We start from the raw sequence: 19,862 nt of genomic DNA, 5'->3' as shown, positions 1-19,862 counted from the left end.
CTTTAAGGTGGTCTGCTCTCATAAAGGCCCTGCAGTGGGCTGGCACCCTGCCCAGGGTTTGTTTCCTGCCTTGCGCCCTGTGTTGGCTGGGATTGGCTCCAGCAGACCCCCGTGACCCTGTAGTTAGGATATAGCAGGTTGGATAATGGATGGATGGATGGATGCTCTCACAAAGACATACAGCATGTATGATGGCTTCCTGACCAGATGGCTTTTTTATTTCTTATCATACATTTCAATTTGATTTTTCTATTAGGTTATAGTATTGATTTTATATGCCATCTGCTGGAATGAAAAATTTAATTCATTTTATTAGTACAGACACCCAGGAATGGGCATATCGACAATGCCACTCTTGAGTGACAAGCAGCAAGTTAAGTTGTGGGTATTGTGGAGTGCAGCTCTACTGTTGAATTCATTTCAATTTTTGCACTTAGATCGTTAGCCATTATGAATGCAGTGAGAAGTCAAGCCAAATGACACCTTTTATTGGCTAGCTGAAAAGATTACAATATGAAGGGGACTGAGTTGCCTTGAAAGCTTACATGTTGTAATCTTTTTAGTTAGCCAATAAAAGGTGTCATTTGGCTTGACTTGTCACTGCACTCAGATTAAATACTTAGACTAATACTCTATGATTTATTGTGGACCGGATCAACTAATCACATAATTATCAAGTCTGCTTAATCCATTACAGGGCCACAGTCAGGGCTGGGGCCTTTATAGGCAGTGATGGGTACAAGGCAGTATACAGTATGCTGACCTCACGGTCCATCGGAGGACCTAACGTGCCTACCCTGGAGGGTGTGAGGGTAAAACTAGAGGACCTGGAGAAAACCCTCATGCAGCCCCTAGAAGAGCAAGCAAATACACACAGAGAACATCGACGGGTGACAATCTAACCAAGGACAAATAACAAGTGAAGTGGCAGCGCCAGCATTCTGCTCATGACTAGAAGATGCCTCTCTTAAATAATAACTCACCAAGAAAAGATGTACCTTCATTTTATTGTATAGCTAAGGATTGAGAAGAGAAAGTTGAAACTGTGAAATTAGAAAAAATAAACATAATGGACCCCTTGTATGCTAGAAAATAAAAATCCCATCTTTAAGGGGCAGTGTGACCTGTTCTGAATGATCCATTGAGCCAATTACTAAACCCACTTTTTATTATAAAGTCACAAAGAGCTGGGTCCTACAGCAGGTATGAAGAAAGAAGCAAATGGCCACCAGTCAGTTGCAGAGCAAAATCTCTTCACAGTGGGTTAAATATGGAGGGAGCCACAAATCAATCCAACAGCACGTCTTTGGAGTTTTGTAGGCATAGAATTGCCAGCCTCCATGTAATCTAATCCAAGGTCCTGGAGACATTGTTGTACCCACTCCTCAACAGAGCAAAATGAATTTACTCAGGTCTAAGAATCATGGCCCTTCTTCCAAAAAATACCTGTGATCGCATGTTCAATAATAAAGTAAACCAAGTAAAGCAAACAAAAAGTCTGAAGTCTCGTCTTAGGGTGTTGTATCCAGGAGGGGGCGCTAGCTCCCTGGTTGGAATAAGTTCTTTTGTAATTGCAGCATGTTACCTAACCCAAAACTATACAGATATAATATGAAAAGGCGATACCCCTCCCTTAGTGATATGGCGGTAAGAAATCACATAGGAGAAATCACTTAGCTTTCTTTAATGACAGTTTTCGTCACTGTGTTGGAAGGATTTTCCAGATCGGATGACGTTATCTCCCATCCGTCCGTCGGCTTCAAAGGTGTGCCGGGCAATGTTCCAAAGCTTTATACTCTTTCTCCATGTGCAGGCCCCCACTTAGGTAAATCATTCCATTCAAAACAAGGAAAAGAAGATCCAATGTCATGCGGACTCTGACACACAGAAATAGTATGATGGCCATTTTGCAGTTGTCCCTGTCTTGCCTTTAATGCTTGTCTAGCAGTTCTACATGATGAGCCCCTGTGTGCTAAATCTGGCCTTATGTTAGCTGTACATGTGAGTGGATTTAAAAAATACTTATTGTACAGAGCACAGTGACATATTAAACTTATACACTGTGTGCACAATTATTAGGCAAGTTGTATTTTTGAGGATTAATTTTAATATGGAACAAACACAGTGCTATCAGTCAATCCAAAATGTTAATAAACCTGAAACCTGAATGTTTCACAACGGAAATGTGAGTGTGAACATCATCAGGGGAATACATATGTGCGCACAATTATTAGGCAACTATTAGTGTGCAGATTTATTATGCAACTAAAGGAAAAATGAAAATTTTCCCATCTCACTTGTTTATTTTCATCTGTTATAGTGAGAATAATAAACAAACACCTCAAAATTTACAAATAAACATCTCTGACATTTCAAAAAAAATCAATCAATCAATCAATGACCAATATAGCCACCCTTCTTTCCAATAACAGTCATAAGCCTTTCCATTCATGGAGTCTGTCAGTTTCTTGATCTGTTGACGATCAGCTTTTTGTGGAGCAGTGACTACAGCCTCCCAGACACTCTTCAGAGAGGTGTATTGTTTTTCTCCCCCGTAAATCTAGCGTTTAAGAAGTGCCCACAAGTTCTCGATAGGGTTTAGGTCAGATGAGGAAGGGGGGCCATGTCATTATTCCTTCATCTTTAAGGCCTTTACTGGCTGGCCACGCAGTGGAGAACTTCGATGCAAGTGATGGAGCATTGGCCTGCATAAAAATCATGGTCTTTTTCCTGTATCACTGTTTGAAGAAAGTGTCTTCGAAAAACTGGCAGTAGGTTTGGGAGTTGATTTTGAGTTCATCTTCAATGCAAAAGGTCCAACTAGCTCATCTTTAAAAATACCAGCTCATACCAGTACCCCACCTCCACGTTGGAGTGGAGCTCTGTGCCCATTACTGATCCACAGGTCCATCCATCTGGTCCATCAAGAGTCACTCTCATCTCATCGGTCCATAAAACCTTTGAAAAAAATCTGTCTTCAGATATTTCTTGGCCCAGTTTTGACGTTTCAACTTATGTTTCTTGTTCAGTGGTGGTTGGGTTTCAGCCCTCCTTACCTTGGCCATGTCTTTGAGCACTGAACACCTTGTACTTCTGGGCACTCCAGGTAGGTTGCAGCTCTGGAATATGAAAGTACTGGAGGATAATGGGTTCCTGGTAGCTTCACGTTTGATTCTTCTCAAATCTTTGGCAGCTAATTTGCGTCTTTTGTTCTCAACACGTTTCTTGCGACCCTGTTGACTATTTGCAACAAAATGTTTGATGGTTCTGTGATCACACACCAATATCTTAGCAATTCCAAAAGTGCTGCATCCCTCTGAAAGACTTTTTACAATTTTTGACTTTTCAGAGTCAGTTAAATCTCTTTTTTTGGCCCATTTTGCCTGAGGAAAACTAGCTGCCTAATAATTCTGCACACCTTGATATAGGGTGTTGATCTCCTTAGGCCACACCCTCCCTCATTACACAAATACACATCACCTGACGTGCTTAAATCCAATAAGCATTCAAGTTAATACAGCTTGGAGTTGGAATATTCGCATTAAAAATGATGATATGGTCAAAATACTCACTTGCCTAATAATTGTGCACACAGTGTATACTTATTACAGGCATTTATAAGAAATGTTAGTTTACTTCAAAAGGTAGAAGTATACACAAGAACAATTGCACATCAAATATCTGAAATATTAAAATGTGTGCTTCAGTAAACTCTAAATATTCTCAATTGTAATAGAAAGGTGTCATTTTTCACTCTCTGATAGAGAAAACTTCAAAGCGTTCATAAGAAATTCTTAACAACATAAAGAAGACACCTTGCTGTTTCTTGAATGTTTCATTTACTTTTTATTTTCAATCATTATGGTTTTGACCAGCAACCTTTAAGTAAAACATGGCCTTTAAAGTACAAAAGTACAACTATAAAATCTTTTGTCCCTTCATTTTATAAAAATACTAAACATATTGCATTATAAATATACATACTTTTAAAAATGACTTGTGGCTTTACAGCAATTTTACATAATAAAGAGATACTCCCCTGAATTATTTTACCCAGGGCCTGCCACGAGGCAAAACAACCCGTACAATACAAGTATAGGCCTTGCATGTCTTTACCAAAACTGCATAAGAAAATTCAAGGAATATGCAATGTATCTGACGTCATATAAAGTATTAACGTTAAAAATGGCCCATCAAAAACACAGTAAAATAAAATATTACACCTCCATATAAATATCCACCCATTTATTTTCTGAGCCCATTTTTTTTCCAGTACCAGGTTGGAGAGAGCTAGAGCCTCCCTCAGCTGCAATGGCTGCCAAGTAGGCACCGGCCCTGATGCCAGCCTATCTATATGCGTTAATATTTCAATAAAAATATTGTTTCTTGCAATTAAAGGCTTATTTTACCAAAAAAGTGAGATTCCTAAGAAACATGAAGTCAAGAAATATTATTTCTTAAACCGAACACTATGGCTAATATCAGAACTGTGAGATTGTTCTTCTTTTTGCTATTAAAATGCCTTGTGCAGGCCGAGTGCCTTTCAGACAGTAAAGCTTACATGAAAGAGTTAAGGAACACCTAGACCAGGGCCCTTGTGCAAATCTCAAAAGAATGAATACTTTTTTGTATTGTAAGAGCATGTTGTGACTGGAATGTAGAAGGCGGCAGAAATTCATTAAACCACGGCACAAACAAACCTTAACTGAACAGAACTCAGTAGCTTCGCAGCAAACGAGTGCGAAGCGTCTCAAATCCATTTCCACTTGCCTTTCTATTTAAGAAGCCATAAGATCAGTATAGATGAACTTAGCCCAGACCATCTGAACCTTTCAGATAAGAAGTTCAAGATAAGGTCAACTCTAAAGTGTTCACTTTGGTTTGCAACACAGGAAGAAAAAAAAATGGCTTGGCAGACTGGGTTGTAAGTTTGCTTTTGAGGTCCAAGTCTGAGTTAAATTTACACGAGTTCAGGTAACTCATGTTGGCACCTCCAGCTCCTCCTGGGTATACAGATGTGGACTTTTAAAAGTAGCCCCGAATGTGTGCAGCTTTGTTAGTAGACTTTCAAAGTGGTCTACACATCAGATGAAGAAACTGGCCTCCTTCACCCTCAGGCTCTTAATTCGTGTGAATCATGCGGTATGTTTTAATGAATGCTCACCGCCCATGACAGACATCTCATAACTACGTGACATGGCACTACGTCTCCTTAGATACTGTAACAAAACTTCTTTTCAGAGGCACAAGTTCTTTTGAAAGCCCCAGGAGAACTTGCAATGTCGTACTTTAAAGGAGGGCACTTCGGACACCCAGGAGTAAAATCAGTGCCATGTTTAAGTTAAAAAGATTTTACTCACTAGTTTTCCGTTTGTTGATTGCTAGCCATAATCTCAGTAATAACTGTAAAATGTAATTAAATGGACCTCACAAAAACAAAGCAACTTCTAATTTCCCTTCCTATTATGCCTGCAGCACAGTATGCACTGATCGTGTTAATGTAAGACCAGCGACACGCTTGCTGTTGTTGTTGTTTGATTTTGCTCATACATTGCATACAAACAAACATTTTTGCTGTTTGCATATTTGAACAGCTTGACACAGTCACTGGGACACACACACACGGCAGGTGGTTTTCTCTCAGCCACGGCTAATTGTCTGGAGCTGAGAGAAAAACAGCAATGCGAAATTTAGCAGAGCCCAAGAAATCTCATCTTTATGTGGGGGCGGATTAGATAAGCGCTCAAAAATTCGGTGGTATTCAGAATAGTCCAACACATTTATTTCTTCAGGTATAATCAATCGTAGGTTTACCTCAATACAGAAAATTCTGTTATTTTGTCTTAAAATATGACTTTCTGTATTTCTGATTTTCAGGCCTACTGTTTTGGAGACAAGGTGTGTTATATTTTATATTTTATATTACAGATTGAGTATCCTTAATCCCAAATGCCTGGGACCAGGAGTGCTTCAAATTTCAGGTGTTTTCAAAGTTTGGAATATTAGTATATACATAATAAGATATCTTGGAGATAGAACCGAAGCCTAAACGCAACATTTATTTGCGTTTCATACACACCTTATACACACAGACTGAAGGTATTCCATACAATATTTATGGAATACTTATGTGCATGAAACAAAGTTTGTGCACAGCAGCATCAGCAGAATACCTGTAGCAGCAACAACAAACGCTGATGAGGCTGTGCTTTGATTAAAGGGTTACAGAGAATTAACAAAAAACAGTGAGTAATACATGTAGGACTGGCGATGACGATGATGGTTAGTAATATGCTGGCATCAACAGGACCTCTTTTGAACTGCCATGCAGTTGTTTATCTCAACTTTCACCCTTTGGTTTCGTGTCCCTGCCCTGCTCCATGTTTGTGTGGTGATGCTTTGTGGTCCTCAGAACTTCTGGTTGGACTGAAGAGATCAGTCGTAAATGGTAAGTATCAGCTCATCAAAAAAAAAAAAAACAGGGAACATTGGTCAGAGTGCCTCATGGGCAAGTGAAGCCACGTGTGAAATTCTCTACTTGTGGTGTCGTGTCGACACTCAAAAACATTTGGAATATCTAATTTTGGATTAAGGGATTCTCAGCCTGTACTTAGTGAGTCAGATTTGTGGCACTGTAACTCACAAAGACACTTCGATTTCTCATACGAGTATCTTATTGCCCAGGTATGGTATATTGCATAAAATGACAATTCTAAAAATAACAGCTTTTGCTGTAAAATAATGGTCAGAGTGATGGTCCAAGGTAATTAAAAATATGAAAGTGCTACAAGGTGATCATCCTCCACACTCGACCTGTCCTCCTTGATTAGAAATGTGAAGTGTTTGAGGAAGACTAACAAATGCATTTTTTTCCTTTTTAAAGATCACATTCAGTTCAGTTTATTGCTTCTATAGACCCAATAAAGAATAGAAAATACTCAAAATATAATATATTGTATTAATATTGATATTAAAGTATGTGGCCATCGTGATTTGTAATATGTCTTATGTGCCAAAATCACTGGGGAATTTAAAAAGCTTACTGTACATTACGGCTCACATTTAAAAAGAATCTCAAACTTTTATGTTAAATATATTTTACGGTGTAGATTGTTTTAATTAGAATGTAAATTTGCCTTTACAATAAAACAATTTAGAGGAACAAAGATTTACAGTAATATGAATTTTTTGTTATAATAAAAGCGGTTTGATGGCTGTGTTGTTCTTTACACAAACTTTAGTGCTAGAAAAGAGTCATTAAGTTGCCTTTAGTCGAGACTTTGTATTTCTGTACAAGAATTAAACCGCGGAGATGCCTTAAACTCGCCAATTAGTTGTTTTATTTTAAATTATTTCTAATCTCCTGATACATTTATGGCTTCTTATACTTATGTATACTTATGTGCATATATTCTGTGGGGCTCAATGAAATCTGGATTTCTTTACAGCAGGCAGCACTTGCTGGCTGGGCATTTACTCGGCACTTGACCAGTACCTCTTACAGATTAGCTGATTTAATAGAAATGCCTCAACTCTTTAATACATATAAATATAATTTTAATCTTAAAAATATACAGTACTATATGTAGTATTGGTTACTCAGATATTTTTGTGCCATGTTTAAAAATGCCTTGATTTTAGTTTTTACCAACTGTAGTCATCAACAGGAGAGCTATTGGAGTTTTAGGTTCAGCACTTGGGGAGAGAACTTTGCACTTATTGCATAATAATACAGTAAAAACTGACATGAAGGTCGCCTGCCAGACAGACCACCTGATGACCGCCTGCATAATCAAACCAGGTATGTGGAACAAACGCTGCAGTCGAATTATTGCGGGACCCCCCATGGGATGCAGCACAGGGGCAAACTACGGAAAGGCCACACCAGTGCAGCCAAACAGATACGCTGCATTCAGTTGGCAGTCGAGACATACAAAGAGCTTTTGTTTGTGACTGAGCTGCTTCACTGAATCATGAGCCTTCCTAACAGCATCATTTGATATTTAGCATCAATCAATCGAAATCTCTAACTGACCTCTTCTACACACTGGCTTCAGGTGTCGGGTTCTCAGCTCTAGACTTCAGTTATAATATTTAAGGACTTGCATTCGCCAACCCATCTCCACTCCCTGTGATGATACCACACTAGCACACCGAAAAAGAACCTCACAGTTTACCAAAGCTAACAGTACAAAAGAAATATCAACTGCAAATCACACATCACTAGCCATGGGCAGAACAGGGTCCATGATGTGAGGTAGCGGACAAACGTGAAAAACGATACAAATACAAATGAGCAGTATAAAAAGCCAGCGATAGAAGTAATTTAAGAAAGATTCCCTGTTGATACTGTACTTAAACTGGAGTTTCATACTATTGCGATGTAAAATAGTACAGAAATACTTTCAGAAACAAAGAAATATACAGTATAAAAACTGGACATGCATTTATTTTAACAAGTTGTTCTGATACGGATCAATAAAGGACCAGTCTAGAATTGCTGATATTAATTATTTTACAATAAATTAGTAACAATGAATTCTGCATTTGCAAGAAACATCAATTAATCTTAGAATTTCTAAAATGAATTTACTCTTTAGTCTGTAGAGTGCCATTAGCAGCACTGATACACAATGTACAACATTGTGAAAGCAAATATTATTTGAATTACTATCTGGAACAGGTATATACTTTTATAGACTAACTGATTGTGCACTTTTAATGATAGCTTTATCAAATATAAATTATTATCTTTGTATTTGATTATGTCAAATATGGCTTGCTGTTTCAATACTATATAACAGATTTTGCAAATTTAAGATGTATACACAGCATGCTATGTATCCACATATCCTCTTTTCTAATGACGGTACATTTAATAAGCCTATTATTATATGAATTAATCCAGGTTTTCCCATATGAAAAGTGCGTAATTGAAGAAGACAACGAGAATGCTATTTTTCAAGGAATGGAGGCTTGTTTGGTGGTAATAGTAACAGCCTTATCAAATGCAAAGTAGCATGAAAAGGCTATGAATTTACATGTAGAAATTCTGCTCTAAAACAGAAAATAAGTCAACTGGAGACCTGCACTATATAACATTGTAACATGGTGCCTTGTAAAACAAAGAAATAAATGCAGTAAGCAAAAATAAACACAAAAAAATAATAAAACAAAATAAAAATATTTTAGTACAATGTTTCGGAGATCAAAACTTCATAGACACTGAAAGTACCAAACAAATACCACTTTTTATGTTTCTTTCCAGTTTTCAAAGTGCAATTTTATGGCGAAACCATAAATAAACTTAATGCAAAGTGCAGTAAATCTAGCGTGTGCAATCCCAGTTCAGCTTGCCAGAGAAAGACAGACAGGCACACGATGGGGTTGATACAGAAGGAGAACATTTTTAACATGTAAACAAGTAAGTAAGCTTCTGCCCGATTACTTTCATATCATGCGGCAGAAGTAGCAACGTATCACCACCAGTCTATCGATCATTATGCATTTTCCTTTTTTTTTTGTTCTCTTTCAGTATGACAGCCAAAAAGACTTTATTAACAAGGATATTTTTCCGTGTTAATATAATATTTTTAGCAGCAAAACCCCTTTAGAAAGAGCAAATATCCAGAACCTTTACCAATATGTGCTAGCACTGAAAATGATGACTCAAAGTATGCTTTCTCCACTGAGGAGGCTATCAAAACAAAATCTTTTACAAGAAGAGGCTCCATCTTCCATCATATTTTCTTTATCCTCCCAGCACCACTTGCCCGGTGTTCTCCTTGGCGGGGACAGACAGGAGTCGGATTCTGAAGTTTCTGGGGTCTGCCACAGCCATGGATGAGATAGGCAGTCTGCAGCACTCAGTCGGTCCCTAAACAAAGAACCAAAAACACACATTAAATATGATGAAGTCTTGTTTCAAGCGCAGTTTTTGTTGTGTTAATTATTTTTAACTCAAAATCAATACTTTGTAGAGCCCCCTTTTGCTGCAGTTCCAACTGCAGGTCTCCTATTGAATGTCTCCTTAGCTTAGCACATCTAGCCGCTTTGATTTTTGCCCATTCCTCAAGGCAAAACTGCTTTGAATCTTTCATGTTAGATCGATTGTGTTGGTGTACAACAGTCTTCAAGTCATGCCACAGATTCTCAGTTAGACTGAGGTTGGGCTTTGAAAAGGCAATTTAGAAATATTTAAAGGTTTTTCTTTAAAGCACTCCAGTGAAGTATGTTTAGGATCATTCATTGTCCGGCTGGAAGATGACCCTTTGTCCCAGTCTCAAATCTCTAGCAGACTGAAACAGATTTTCATCAACGTGTTGCTTTGTATTTAGTGCCATTTACTGTCCTTGCCAATGAAAAACATCCCCTCAGCATGATGCTGCCACCACATTTCACTGTGGGAATGGTGTTCTCTAGGTGATGGGAAATGCTAAGTTTGTGCCACAATAGCCAAAAAGTTCAGCTTTTGTCCCATCTGACTAAAGAACCTTCTTCCATATGTTTGGGGAGTTAGCCAGATGCTGTTGGGCAAAATCCAAACCTGCTTTGTTATTTTTTTTTCTTTAAGCAATGGCTTTTTTCTGGCCACTCTTTCATAAAGCTCCACTGTGGAGTGCATGGCTTAAAGTGATCCTATGGACAGATATTCCCATTTCCACTGTGGATCATTGCAGAACCTTTGGTGTTATACTTGGTGTCTTTGTTGCATCTCGGATTAATGCCCTCCTTGCCTGGTCTGTGAGTTTTGGTGGGCAGCCTTCTCTTATCAGATATGTAGTGGTGCCATATTCTTTCCATTTTGTTGTAATGGATTTAATGGTGCTCTGTGGGATATCCAAAGTTTGTTTCTTTTTTCATATAAATAACCCAAGCCTGATCTATACTCCTCCACAACTTTGTCTCTGACCTGTTTGGAGTGCTCCTTGGTCTTCATTTTGCTTGCCTATTAGTGTTGTTGCAGAGTCAGGGGCATTTTAAACAGGCTTGTTTATACAGATATCACATGACAGATCATGTGACACTTCAGATGCGATTGTTTTCTCACATTCTCAGCAGATTAAAATGTGGTGAATTCTTACTGCCAGGAACATGCCTTTTCTTGACAAATACATTCACCCGGTTTGTGATTTGATGAAGTGCAAAAAAAAAAAAAAAAAAAAAAAACCTGCCTTTTGGTAAAACAGACATTAAGAGGATGTTTCTGAAAATTTTTGAAAGTACTAGCATTGGCACGGAAGTTGAATTTGAACATAAGAAGCTCCCTTTGTACTGCCTGTATATTCTTGTGAAGGTTAAAGCTGTACTGGCAGCATATACTTTGCAATTCTTATTCAAATTGATTCTCCCAGTAACAGGAAGGAAGATTTGCATTCATATAACATAAATAAACTAATGAACAATCAGAACAAAAAAAAAACAATGCAATGTGTAACAGTATAATATACATTAGGATCGCAAACTTTTTATTATTAAAAGAAATATTATGTAATTTACAAGGGGTAAGTAGTATTTTATTTATATACAGTGGGTACGGAAAGTATTCAGACCCCCTTCAATTTTTCACTCTTTGTTATATTGCAGCCATTTGCTAAAATCATTTAAATTAATTTTTTTCCTCATTAATGTACACACAGCACCCCATATTGACAGACAAAAAAAAAGAATTTTTGAAATTGTTGCAGATTTATTAAAAAAGAAAAACTGAAATATCACATGGTCCTAAGTATTCAGATAGATAACACAGATATTATCACCAAATGTATATGACAAATTAAGTTCTGAAAGTATCCAAAGTACTACTCTCTACCAAAATACTTGTTATTCCGTAGGTCTGTTGTTCTCTGTGTGAAGAAAAACTTTCTAACATGTTTGTGAAATCTACCTTTAATAAATTTCCATCTGGATCATCTTGTTATTGTTGAAGAACATCATTTAAAGTAACAGCTGGAATCTACTGTATAATTTCCTTTTATTATTTCAAACACTACGATCATCTTGTTCATTTTTCCTATCTTACAGATTTAGATTCAGTCTAGCTCAGCCCCAACTCCATAATAACATGGTAAGGGGGGCAAAACCGAAATACTGAGTTGGTGATAAACTCTCAATAATCCAATAGGTTGTAATGAATTTCTGACAGTGTGGTTGTTTGGGTGTGCGTAGCTCAGCTAAATTTCCACCTGGAGTCAGACCTGCTCTACTTGCTCTTCTCTAATGCTGCTATGCCTTTTTTCTAATATTGAGACATCACAACTGCACACAGTACTCTACATGAGATGTCAGAGTGTTATGTAGCTTAATTCGATCCTCCTTTGACTTGTATGTTACACATACACAGAGTGATGACTCTCCACCACTACTATGTCTTTCTCATAAGATGTTATTTTAAGTTTCCAACTTCCTACTGGGTATTCAAATCTGCTATTTTTACTTCCTATTTTGAATTTCCTATTACTTAATCGATATTACTTTCAACTGCTACAAATTTGTCCAAGTCTGAATTCTGTCCAGATCTAACTACAAATGATTTGGCTAATTCTAGATTATCTGCCATACCACCTAGTTCGGTATCATTTTCAGACTTACCCAGCTTGTTATTTATGTTGTTATAAGATCATTAATGTGTATTTAAAAAGAGCAGTAGCCCCAGGGCTGACCTAAGAGGGACACTGCTTTTATCATCACCTTATTCAGAAAAAGCTTTTCACAACCTAAACCTTTGCCCTCCTGTGTTTAAACCAATTTTGCACCCATCTATGGTTTAAACTCCCACTTGCTTATTTTGAGGTCTCTTCTGGAATCTTATCAAAGGCCTTCTGAATATCAAGGTAAATATTATTATATGCACCTCTTATTGTATGTATTTGTGGCTTCCTCACAGAATTACAGTATATTGTCAAATCCAATCTGCCCAGTCTAAACCCATGTTGACTGTTCCCTAACACATCTGTACTTGCTGTGTGTTGCCCGATCATTTCTTAATAATCGATTCCATTAATTTACCAATGATGCATGTCAAGCTTCCTAGGGTCAGCCAGATCATCATTTATTTATTCGTTCAAATCAATAAATATCGCTATTAATGACATAAAGAAACAAGAAAAGGTTGAGACCTGATATCAATCAGGAAAGAGAGCCCTTTCATTTTATGATCCGTGTACACAACATGCACTTAATTCAATAAAAGGCAAGAGTTAATTGTTAAGCACTGACAACAAAAGATAAACAAAGTTGAACATAATGTTCTGTTTTTAATTATGTAAATAATTTCATATCATAACAACTCACAAAAATAAAGTGACAGATTAACTGAAACCAAAACCTACTTGTACAAGAAACATCTGCATTTTCCTGCTTATTCTAAATAAACTGGAATAAACAAAACTTTTTTTCTTAATATTGAACTGATTTTATCATATTTGCAGTTTATGTCTACACATATACTGTACAGCATATAAAATCATTCATTCATTCATTAATCCATTTTGTAAGCCTGTTTGCTTAGTGTAAGATCACCAAGAACAACTTTAAACTACTGAAACTGAAGAAATTCAAAAAACAAAAATGGCAAAAGAAGAATGTAGAAGTGGTAAAATGCTAATAAGGCAACAGTATCTCCACTTTTCCAATTAATTCTGTCAAAGGCTCATTGGTTGAACATTAATTTCTTCCATTTTTCAGTCCCTTAAAGGAATACTCCACTCCAAAATTATTATTTTTTATCAGTTTAAAAGCTTATTCTCATTTGAGCACATTCCACTTTTATTCACTAGAAGATTTTCCAGAAGTAACCTGGATGAGTGAAATGGAAGATGGATGGATGGTTTATTTAATAATATTTTAGCCAAAATTCAAGTATTTAGGACAATGTGAGTATACAACTGGATATATGATATATTGATTATGAGACATGAATAACAAGATTTTTTTTGCCTGCTGTTTGGAACAGGCCCCCCCCCACCGAATCAGGAATTTTACTATTTTACTATTTCCGTACTACATGAAAACATGACGTTAAAAACTTTTCTTGGCCATCACTACAAAAAACATCAGGTAACAGATAAAAAAATATCATTATTGGGTGGAGTATTACTTTAACAACATTATCGTTGGCTGCCCACTAGGTCTCTTTCCTACAAGTCTACTTGAATGATCCTCTTACCAGACATTAATTTCTGTGAAAGTGTCCAAGTCATTTCTTGTTTATGTCTCACTTATGTTTATGCTTGCCTGTCAGTTGAGATTTTGGAGGCTTCAATACTTATTACGTTATTTATAGGTCCCCTATGGATATTTCTCACCCTGTCAATCTACCAGTTGCTGTTTTGGGCAATGACTCCTCCACCACCTTCTTTTTGTAATTCCCTGTGTATATTTAGAAGTTCTCTGAATTTTTAGAAACATCACCTCTGTGCTCACAAGTACCAATGTCACCAGTAATCTCATTTCTTCTTTTCACTCCGTCAGCCTAAAATCATTGCTTGCTTGTTAACTCACAAAACTGATATTTTATTAAAGATGCAAGGAGGATGCTAATGAACAGCCTAAAACACAAAACATCTATACAATTAGCATGAGATATTGCAGATCAAACGAAAATCGTGATTTCATGGGAGGTTTCCTCAAGATCTGCTTGAAGTTTTCATTATGAATGAGTTGTGAGATATTGGAACATTTGTGACAAATACAAAAAAAAAGCAAACTTACTCAGGCGATTTCACTAGCAGCTTCCTGATGAAGTCTACTGCAAGTTCAGAAACCTCTTCAAAAGCTTCCTTGCTGTAGTCAACATTGGCCTGTGATACGTTGAGATATGTTTCCTGTTTATTATCTCCGCAAAAAGGAGATTCACCCGTCACTAACATATATGCAATCACTCCCACGCTCCTAGAGAAAGAAGACAGATTTTGTTAAACAAATGCAGCACCACAGACAAGACTAGGTTAGACATTTTTAATTAATCCTGGCAATATCTCTTTGCTTGTACCTTGTATGATCACTTCCCTTTATTTCAATTACTTAACAATATTTTTTTCCATTTCCTACTAGGCTGTTTTCCTTCCAAAATGCGTGAATGCCCCATTACCAAACTTTTATCTCTGAGAAGGTCTCTGTGCCACTTTCCATTTACATCTTGCATGATGTTTACCTATGGGGTGAAATATTGTAGGCTTTACTTCCTGCTGAACGTGGTATCCATTACTTTCTTATGGATACCACTAATGGTATCTGAACATGGTGCTAGAGAGAGGCGACGTGATGTGTGCTGCTCCTCGCAGACTTCTCGTTTTTGAGTCTGTATTTTTGTTATTGTCACTGTTTGTATTGCCTGTTCGCTGTTTTATTAAGTATGACCGTACAACACTGGTAAACATCGGAGTAACAAAGGCACAAGTCGCTACTTTTGAAGTTATCAAACAGGGGCTGCTCGCCACAATAACTCGAGACCAAGGTGGTGGACGTGACCCACCCAACCACACCCGGACGACGTGAAGGACGCGAAGGTGAAAACATGGCCGACATGCCGGGATCCAAGTGAGGACGAAATGCAGAGGACTGCGACTTCCACTGCCTAGCATTTTCCTGGCCAATGCCCAGTCTCTGGACAACAAACTAGACGATCTCCGTGGTAGACTTCGTTTTCAGCGAGATCTGCGTGACTGTTGTGTTCTCCGTCTCACAGAAACATGGCTCACTGCCTGCACACCAGATTTGGCCGTACTGCCAGACGGCTTCTCTGCCCACTGTGCTGATCGGTCAGTTTATTTCCGAGAAAAAGAGAGGTGGCGGGGTATGCTTCCTCATCAGCAATGCATGGTGTACGGATGTGGAAGTCATTTCACAAAGCTGTTTACCGGACCTGGAGTCTCTGATCATCAAGTGCCGGCCACTTTACCTGCATAGGGAGTTTACAGCTGTACACATGGCGGCTGTTTACATCCCCCCGCAAGCAAACACCAGCACCACACTTAAGGAACTCTACGGCCTCATTACGGACTGTGAAAACACACACCCTGTAGGTCTGGTTATCATCGTCGGGGACTTCAACAAAGCAAGCTTCAGGTCTGTTTACCCCAAATACTACCAACACGTCTCCTGTCCCACCAGGGGTGCTAATACGTTGGACCACTGCTACACCGCACATAAAAACGCATATCGCTCGCTCTCACGGCCGAACCTCGGGTAGTCAGACCACCACTCTGTGCTGCTCCTCCCTGTTTACAAGCAGTAGTTGAAGTGCACAGAGCCAGTCTTGCAAGAGGTGTACTGTTGGACCCCGGAAGCAGAAGAGAAACTTAGGGACTGCTTTGAATCTGTGGATTGGGATGTTTTCAAAGAGTCCTCTGAAAATCTGAACGAGTATGCCGCAGTTGTCACAGGCTTCATCGGGAAATGTGTGGATGACTGCGTACCCAGAAAGTCTGTACGTACGCGTATTTCCCAACCAGAAGCCCTGGATGTGTGCTGAAGTATGCCGGCAGATCCATGAGTACCGCAGTGCGTTTCACTCCGGAGATACACAGGCATACAAAAAGAGCAGATATGATCTCCAAAAAGCCATTAAATACGCAAAGCTCCAGTACGCCCACAAACTGTACTCTCAGTTTAACAGCACAGCATACGTTCGTCAGATGTGGCAGGGTATTCAGCTGATCACGGACTACAGACCCCAGACACACGCGGCCACAGCTATCGCTGCTTCAATCCCGGATGAGTTCAATGAGTTTTTCGCTTGCTTTAAGCTTGCTAACACAGACAGGCCCGTGCGACCCCCCGCAGCACCGCAAGACTCCAGCCTGAGGCTTTCTGAGGATGACGTGAGGAAGACTTTTTCCTGACTCAGCATCCGCAAAGCACCCGGCCCAGATGGAGACTCGGGTCGCATTTTAAAAACATGTTGCGACCAGCTAGCTGCTGCCTTTACGGATATTTTTTAACACATCTCTGAGAGTTTCATCTGTCCCCACCTGCTTCAAGCACACAGCCATCATCCCTGTCCCAAAGAAAAATAAAGTAGACGCCCTAATGATTACCGCCAAACAGCACTTACTTACATTGCCATAAAGTGCTTTGAGAGGCTGGTGCTAGAACACATCAAGGACATCATCCCTGACAGTCTGGACCCCCTCCAGTTTGCCTACCGTTGCAACAGGTCCACAGAGGATGCTATCTCAATAACACCACACCACCCTGTCTCATTTGGAAAACAAGAACGGTTATGTCAGGCTGCTTTCCGTGGACTACAGCTTTGCATTTAACACCGTCATTCCATCCCAGCTCATCGCTAAACTCCTGGATCTGGGCAACTGGGTAGTGGACTTCCTCACCGGCAAACTTCAGCAAGTGCGTATTGGTGGAAAAACCTCCTCCATCATCACCATCAACACTGGCACCCCATAGGGCAGCGTGCTGAGCTCCCTGCTTTACCCACTCTACACCCATGACTGCGTAGCTAAGTATAGCTCTAACACCATCTTCAAGTTTACTGACGATACCACTGTAATAGGTCTGATCAGCGAGGACGATGAGACGGCCTACAGGGAGGAGGTCAGACTCCTGTCAGAATGGTGTCAGGACAACAACCTCACCCTTAACGTTAGCAAAACTAAGGAGAGGATTGTGGATTTCCTCAAACAGGCAACAGAGCACAGCCCCATCTACATCGGAGGTGAGGCTGTGGAGCAGGTCAGCAGCTTTAGGTTCCACGGAGTCACCCTCACCGATGACCTTAAATGGTCAAGTCACACTGCGGCAGTGGTCAAGAAAGCCCAACAACACTTCCTCAGGAGGCTGAGTAAAGCCCGGATGTCTCCCACAACCCTGTGCAGATTCTACAGGTGTCCTGTGGAATTTATCCTGGCAGGAGGCATCACATCCTGGTACAGCAATTGCTCAGTTCAGGACTGCAGAGCTCTGCAGTGAGTGGTGAACACAGCACAGCAGATTATGGGCACACAGCTCCCTGTGATCCATGACATCCACATTACACGCTGTCTCAGGAAAGTGAACCGTATCAGGCGGGGCCCCAGCCACTCTACACTGTCACTTTTCACCCTACTCCCATCGGGGAAGCGACTATAGTCCATTCGGACACGCACCTCCATGTTCAGGAACAGTTTCTACCCAACTGCAATCAGACTCATGAAAAATTGGTAACTTTGTGTCACCTCCACTGCTACCTGCACATATGCTTCTGCCGGTGTCTCTATTTATTCCTAGGAGTCTGGTTTTGTTTATTTACTTATTTATATTCATTTATTTATTGTGTGTTTTTTTTTATGTCTATGTTCACTGTCTACAGGGGCACATGCAAGAAAGCATTTCATTGTACATGGTGTTTGCCTAATAGTTGAGAATTGAAGCTTCACTTCCTACACAATATCCTGTGATATCCATAACTTAGGTTCCCTATGGATCCTAACTGTAACAGCTGAATGGTGTTTGCCAGCCAGTTGACATTTTGGATTCTTCATTTCCCACTGAATGTGGCTTCTGCAACTTCCTTATTGATCCCACTTGTGAGACTTTAGGGTGTATCCTATCATTGACAAGATCTAGGAAGCTTCCCATCCTACTTAAGGTGATACACAAAGGTTTTTTATGAATGCTGCTTATAACACTTACATGCATTTTTGCCTATCAGTTGAGATGTTGGATCTTTCACTTCCCACTGAACATGATAACCATAAATTCTTTATGAATTCATGATAACCATAAATTCTTTATGAATTCTACTCATGCTCGCCTCTTCTTACAGTGTACTTCACTGTGAACTAGATCCTTATCAGAAATACTTGCAAATTAGGATGAAAAAAGGGAAATATTTTATTAAAGCACACTCTCTACCTAACACTGACCAAATCTTTAAGACTTTAGAATACAAAGTACAAAGTATTAGACTCATTACTTTAATGTTTTGAAACGTTCACCTTGTGTTTAAGCAATACATTTTCACCACTAATTTAAATGCTTCACCAAATAAAATTCAAGACATGTGTTTTTTTTAATGTTCTCCATGATTCTGAATAGTTTATTACAATTGTAACTGCTGCTTTGACTTTTTGTGCTCATCATGGTTGGTTGTCTTTATTATCACCTGCTATTTTTATAATTTTCTAAGTACTGCATGTTGACCCTGTGCAAAGCAAAATCTGGTTGACAGTTTGGGGCAGAAAATGTGTATTAGTCATTTGTAATGACCATCTAAGGAACCACTGAAGAGAACAGAACTAAAAAGAAGCTAAATGATGTATGATGGAATAAATTAGATGGTTCAACTGCATTTAAAAATATTTGTAAATGTAATACTGCATTTTTGAGGCCAAATTTATCCTGTTAAGTTTTCTGACAATGATTTAAAAAGCTATCCGGTCAGCCCACAATTTTAAAGCCATCTGCCAGGAAAGTCTTCCACTCACCACTCTTCCTTCCCCTGTCTATTTTTTTTTTTACATTTGACAGCATCCTGTAGTGTTCTAGACTTCAGATTTTTTCTGTTTGTTTGACAGTAAAAAATTTTCTTTGGCCATCCTTGGCACAGGCCTGAATCCTAACTGTCACATTTCAGGTGCAGTAGACACCTCATAGTTACAATAACAGCCAGAAGATTTAGCACCATGGGCCATGCTTAAACGTTTTGTACATCTATTGCATGAATCTAAATATGTGGTTTATTACAGTACATTTGTAGATTTATTTTGAATAATTTAACATGGAAAACATTTAAACCAGCTTAACTGAATCCTGGGTCAAGGTGGGTTAGCTTGGTATGAGCCAATCCCAGCACCCAGTGGTGCCACAAAGCAAGGCTAGGGGGGCCATGGCCTCCCTGAAAAAAAAAAATACTACCCCACTAT

General features: G+C 39.0%; 1 protein-coding gene across 1 annotated transcript in view; it reads right to left on the bottom strand.

The window, feature by feature from the left end:
• Positions 1-3,822: 3,822 nt before the first annotated feature.
• The window catches only part of stk17b (serine/threonine kinase 17b (apoptosis-inducing)), a 113,504-nt gene continuing 97,464 nt past the window's right edge, over positions 3,823-19,862 (bottom strand). The window contains exons 6-7 of the mRNA XM_039755893.1: positions 14,713-14,892; positions 3,823-9,877 (exon numbers count right to left, since the gene is read on the bottom strand). Of these exons, the coding sequence (XP_039611827.1) occupies positions 9,670-9,877; positions 14,713-14,892 (388 nt within the window). The 3' untranslated portion in view covers positions 3,823-9,669. The remainder of the gene's footprint in view (positions 9,878-14,712; positions 14,893-19,862) is intronic.

This window comes from Polypterus senegalus, chromosome 6, assembly GCF_016835505.1.
Source record: "Polypterus senegalus isolate Bchr_013 chromosome 6, ASM1683550v1, whole genome shotgun sequence".
NCBI classification, from domain to species: Eukaryota; Metazoa; Chordata; class Cladistia; order Polypteriformes; family Polypteridae; genus Polypterus; species Polypterus senegalus.
Note: the sequence above shows the minus strand (reverse complement) of the source record. Positions and strands in the feature narration are given on the sequence as shown.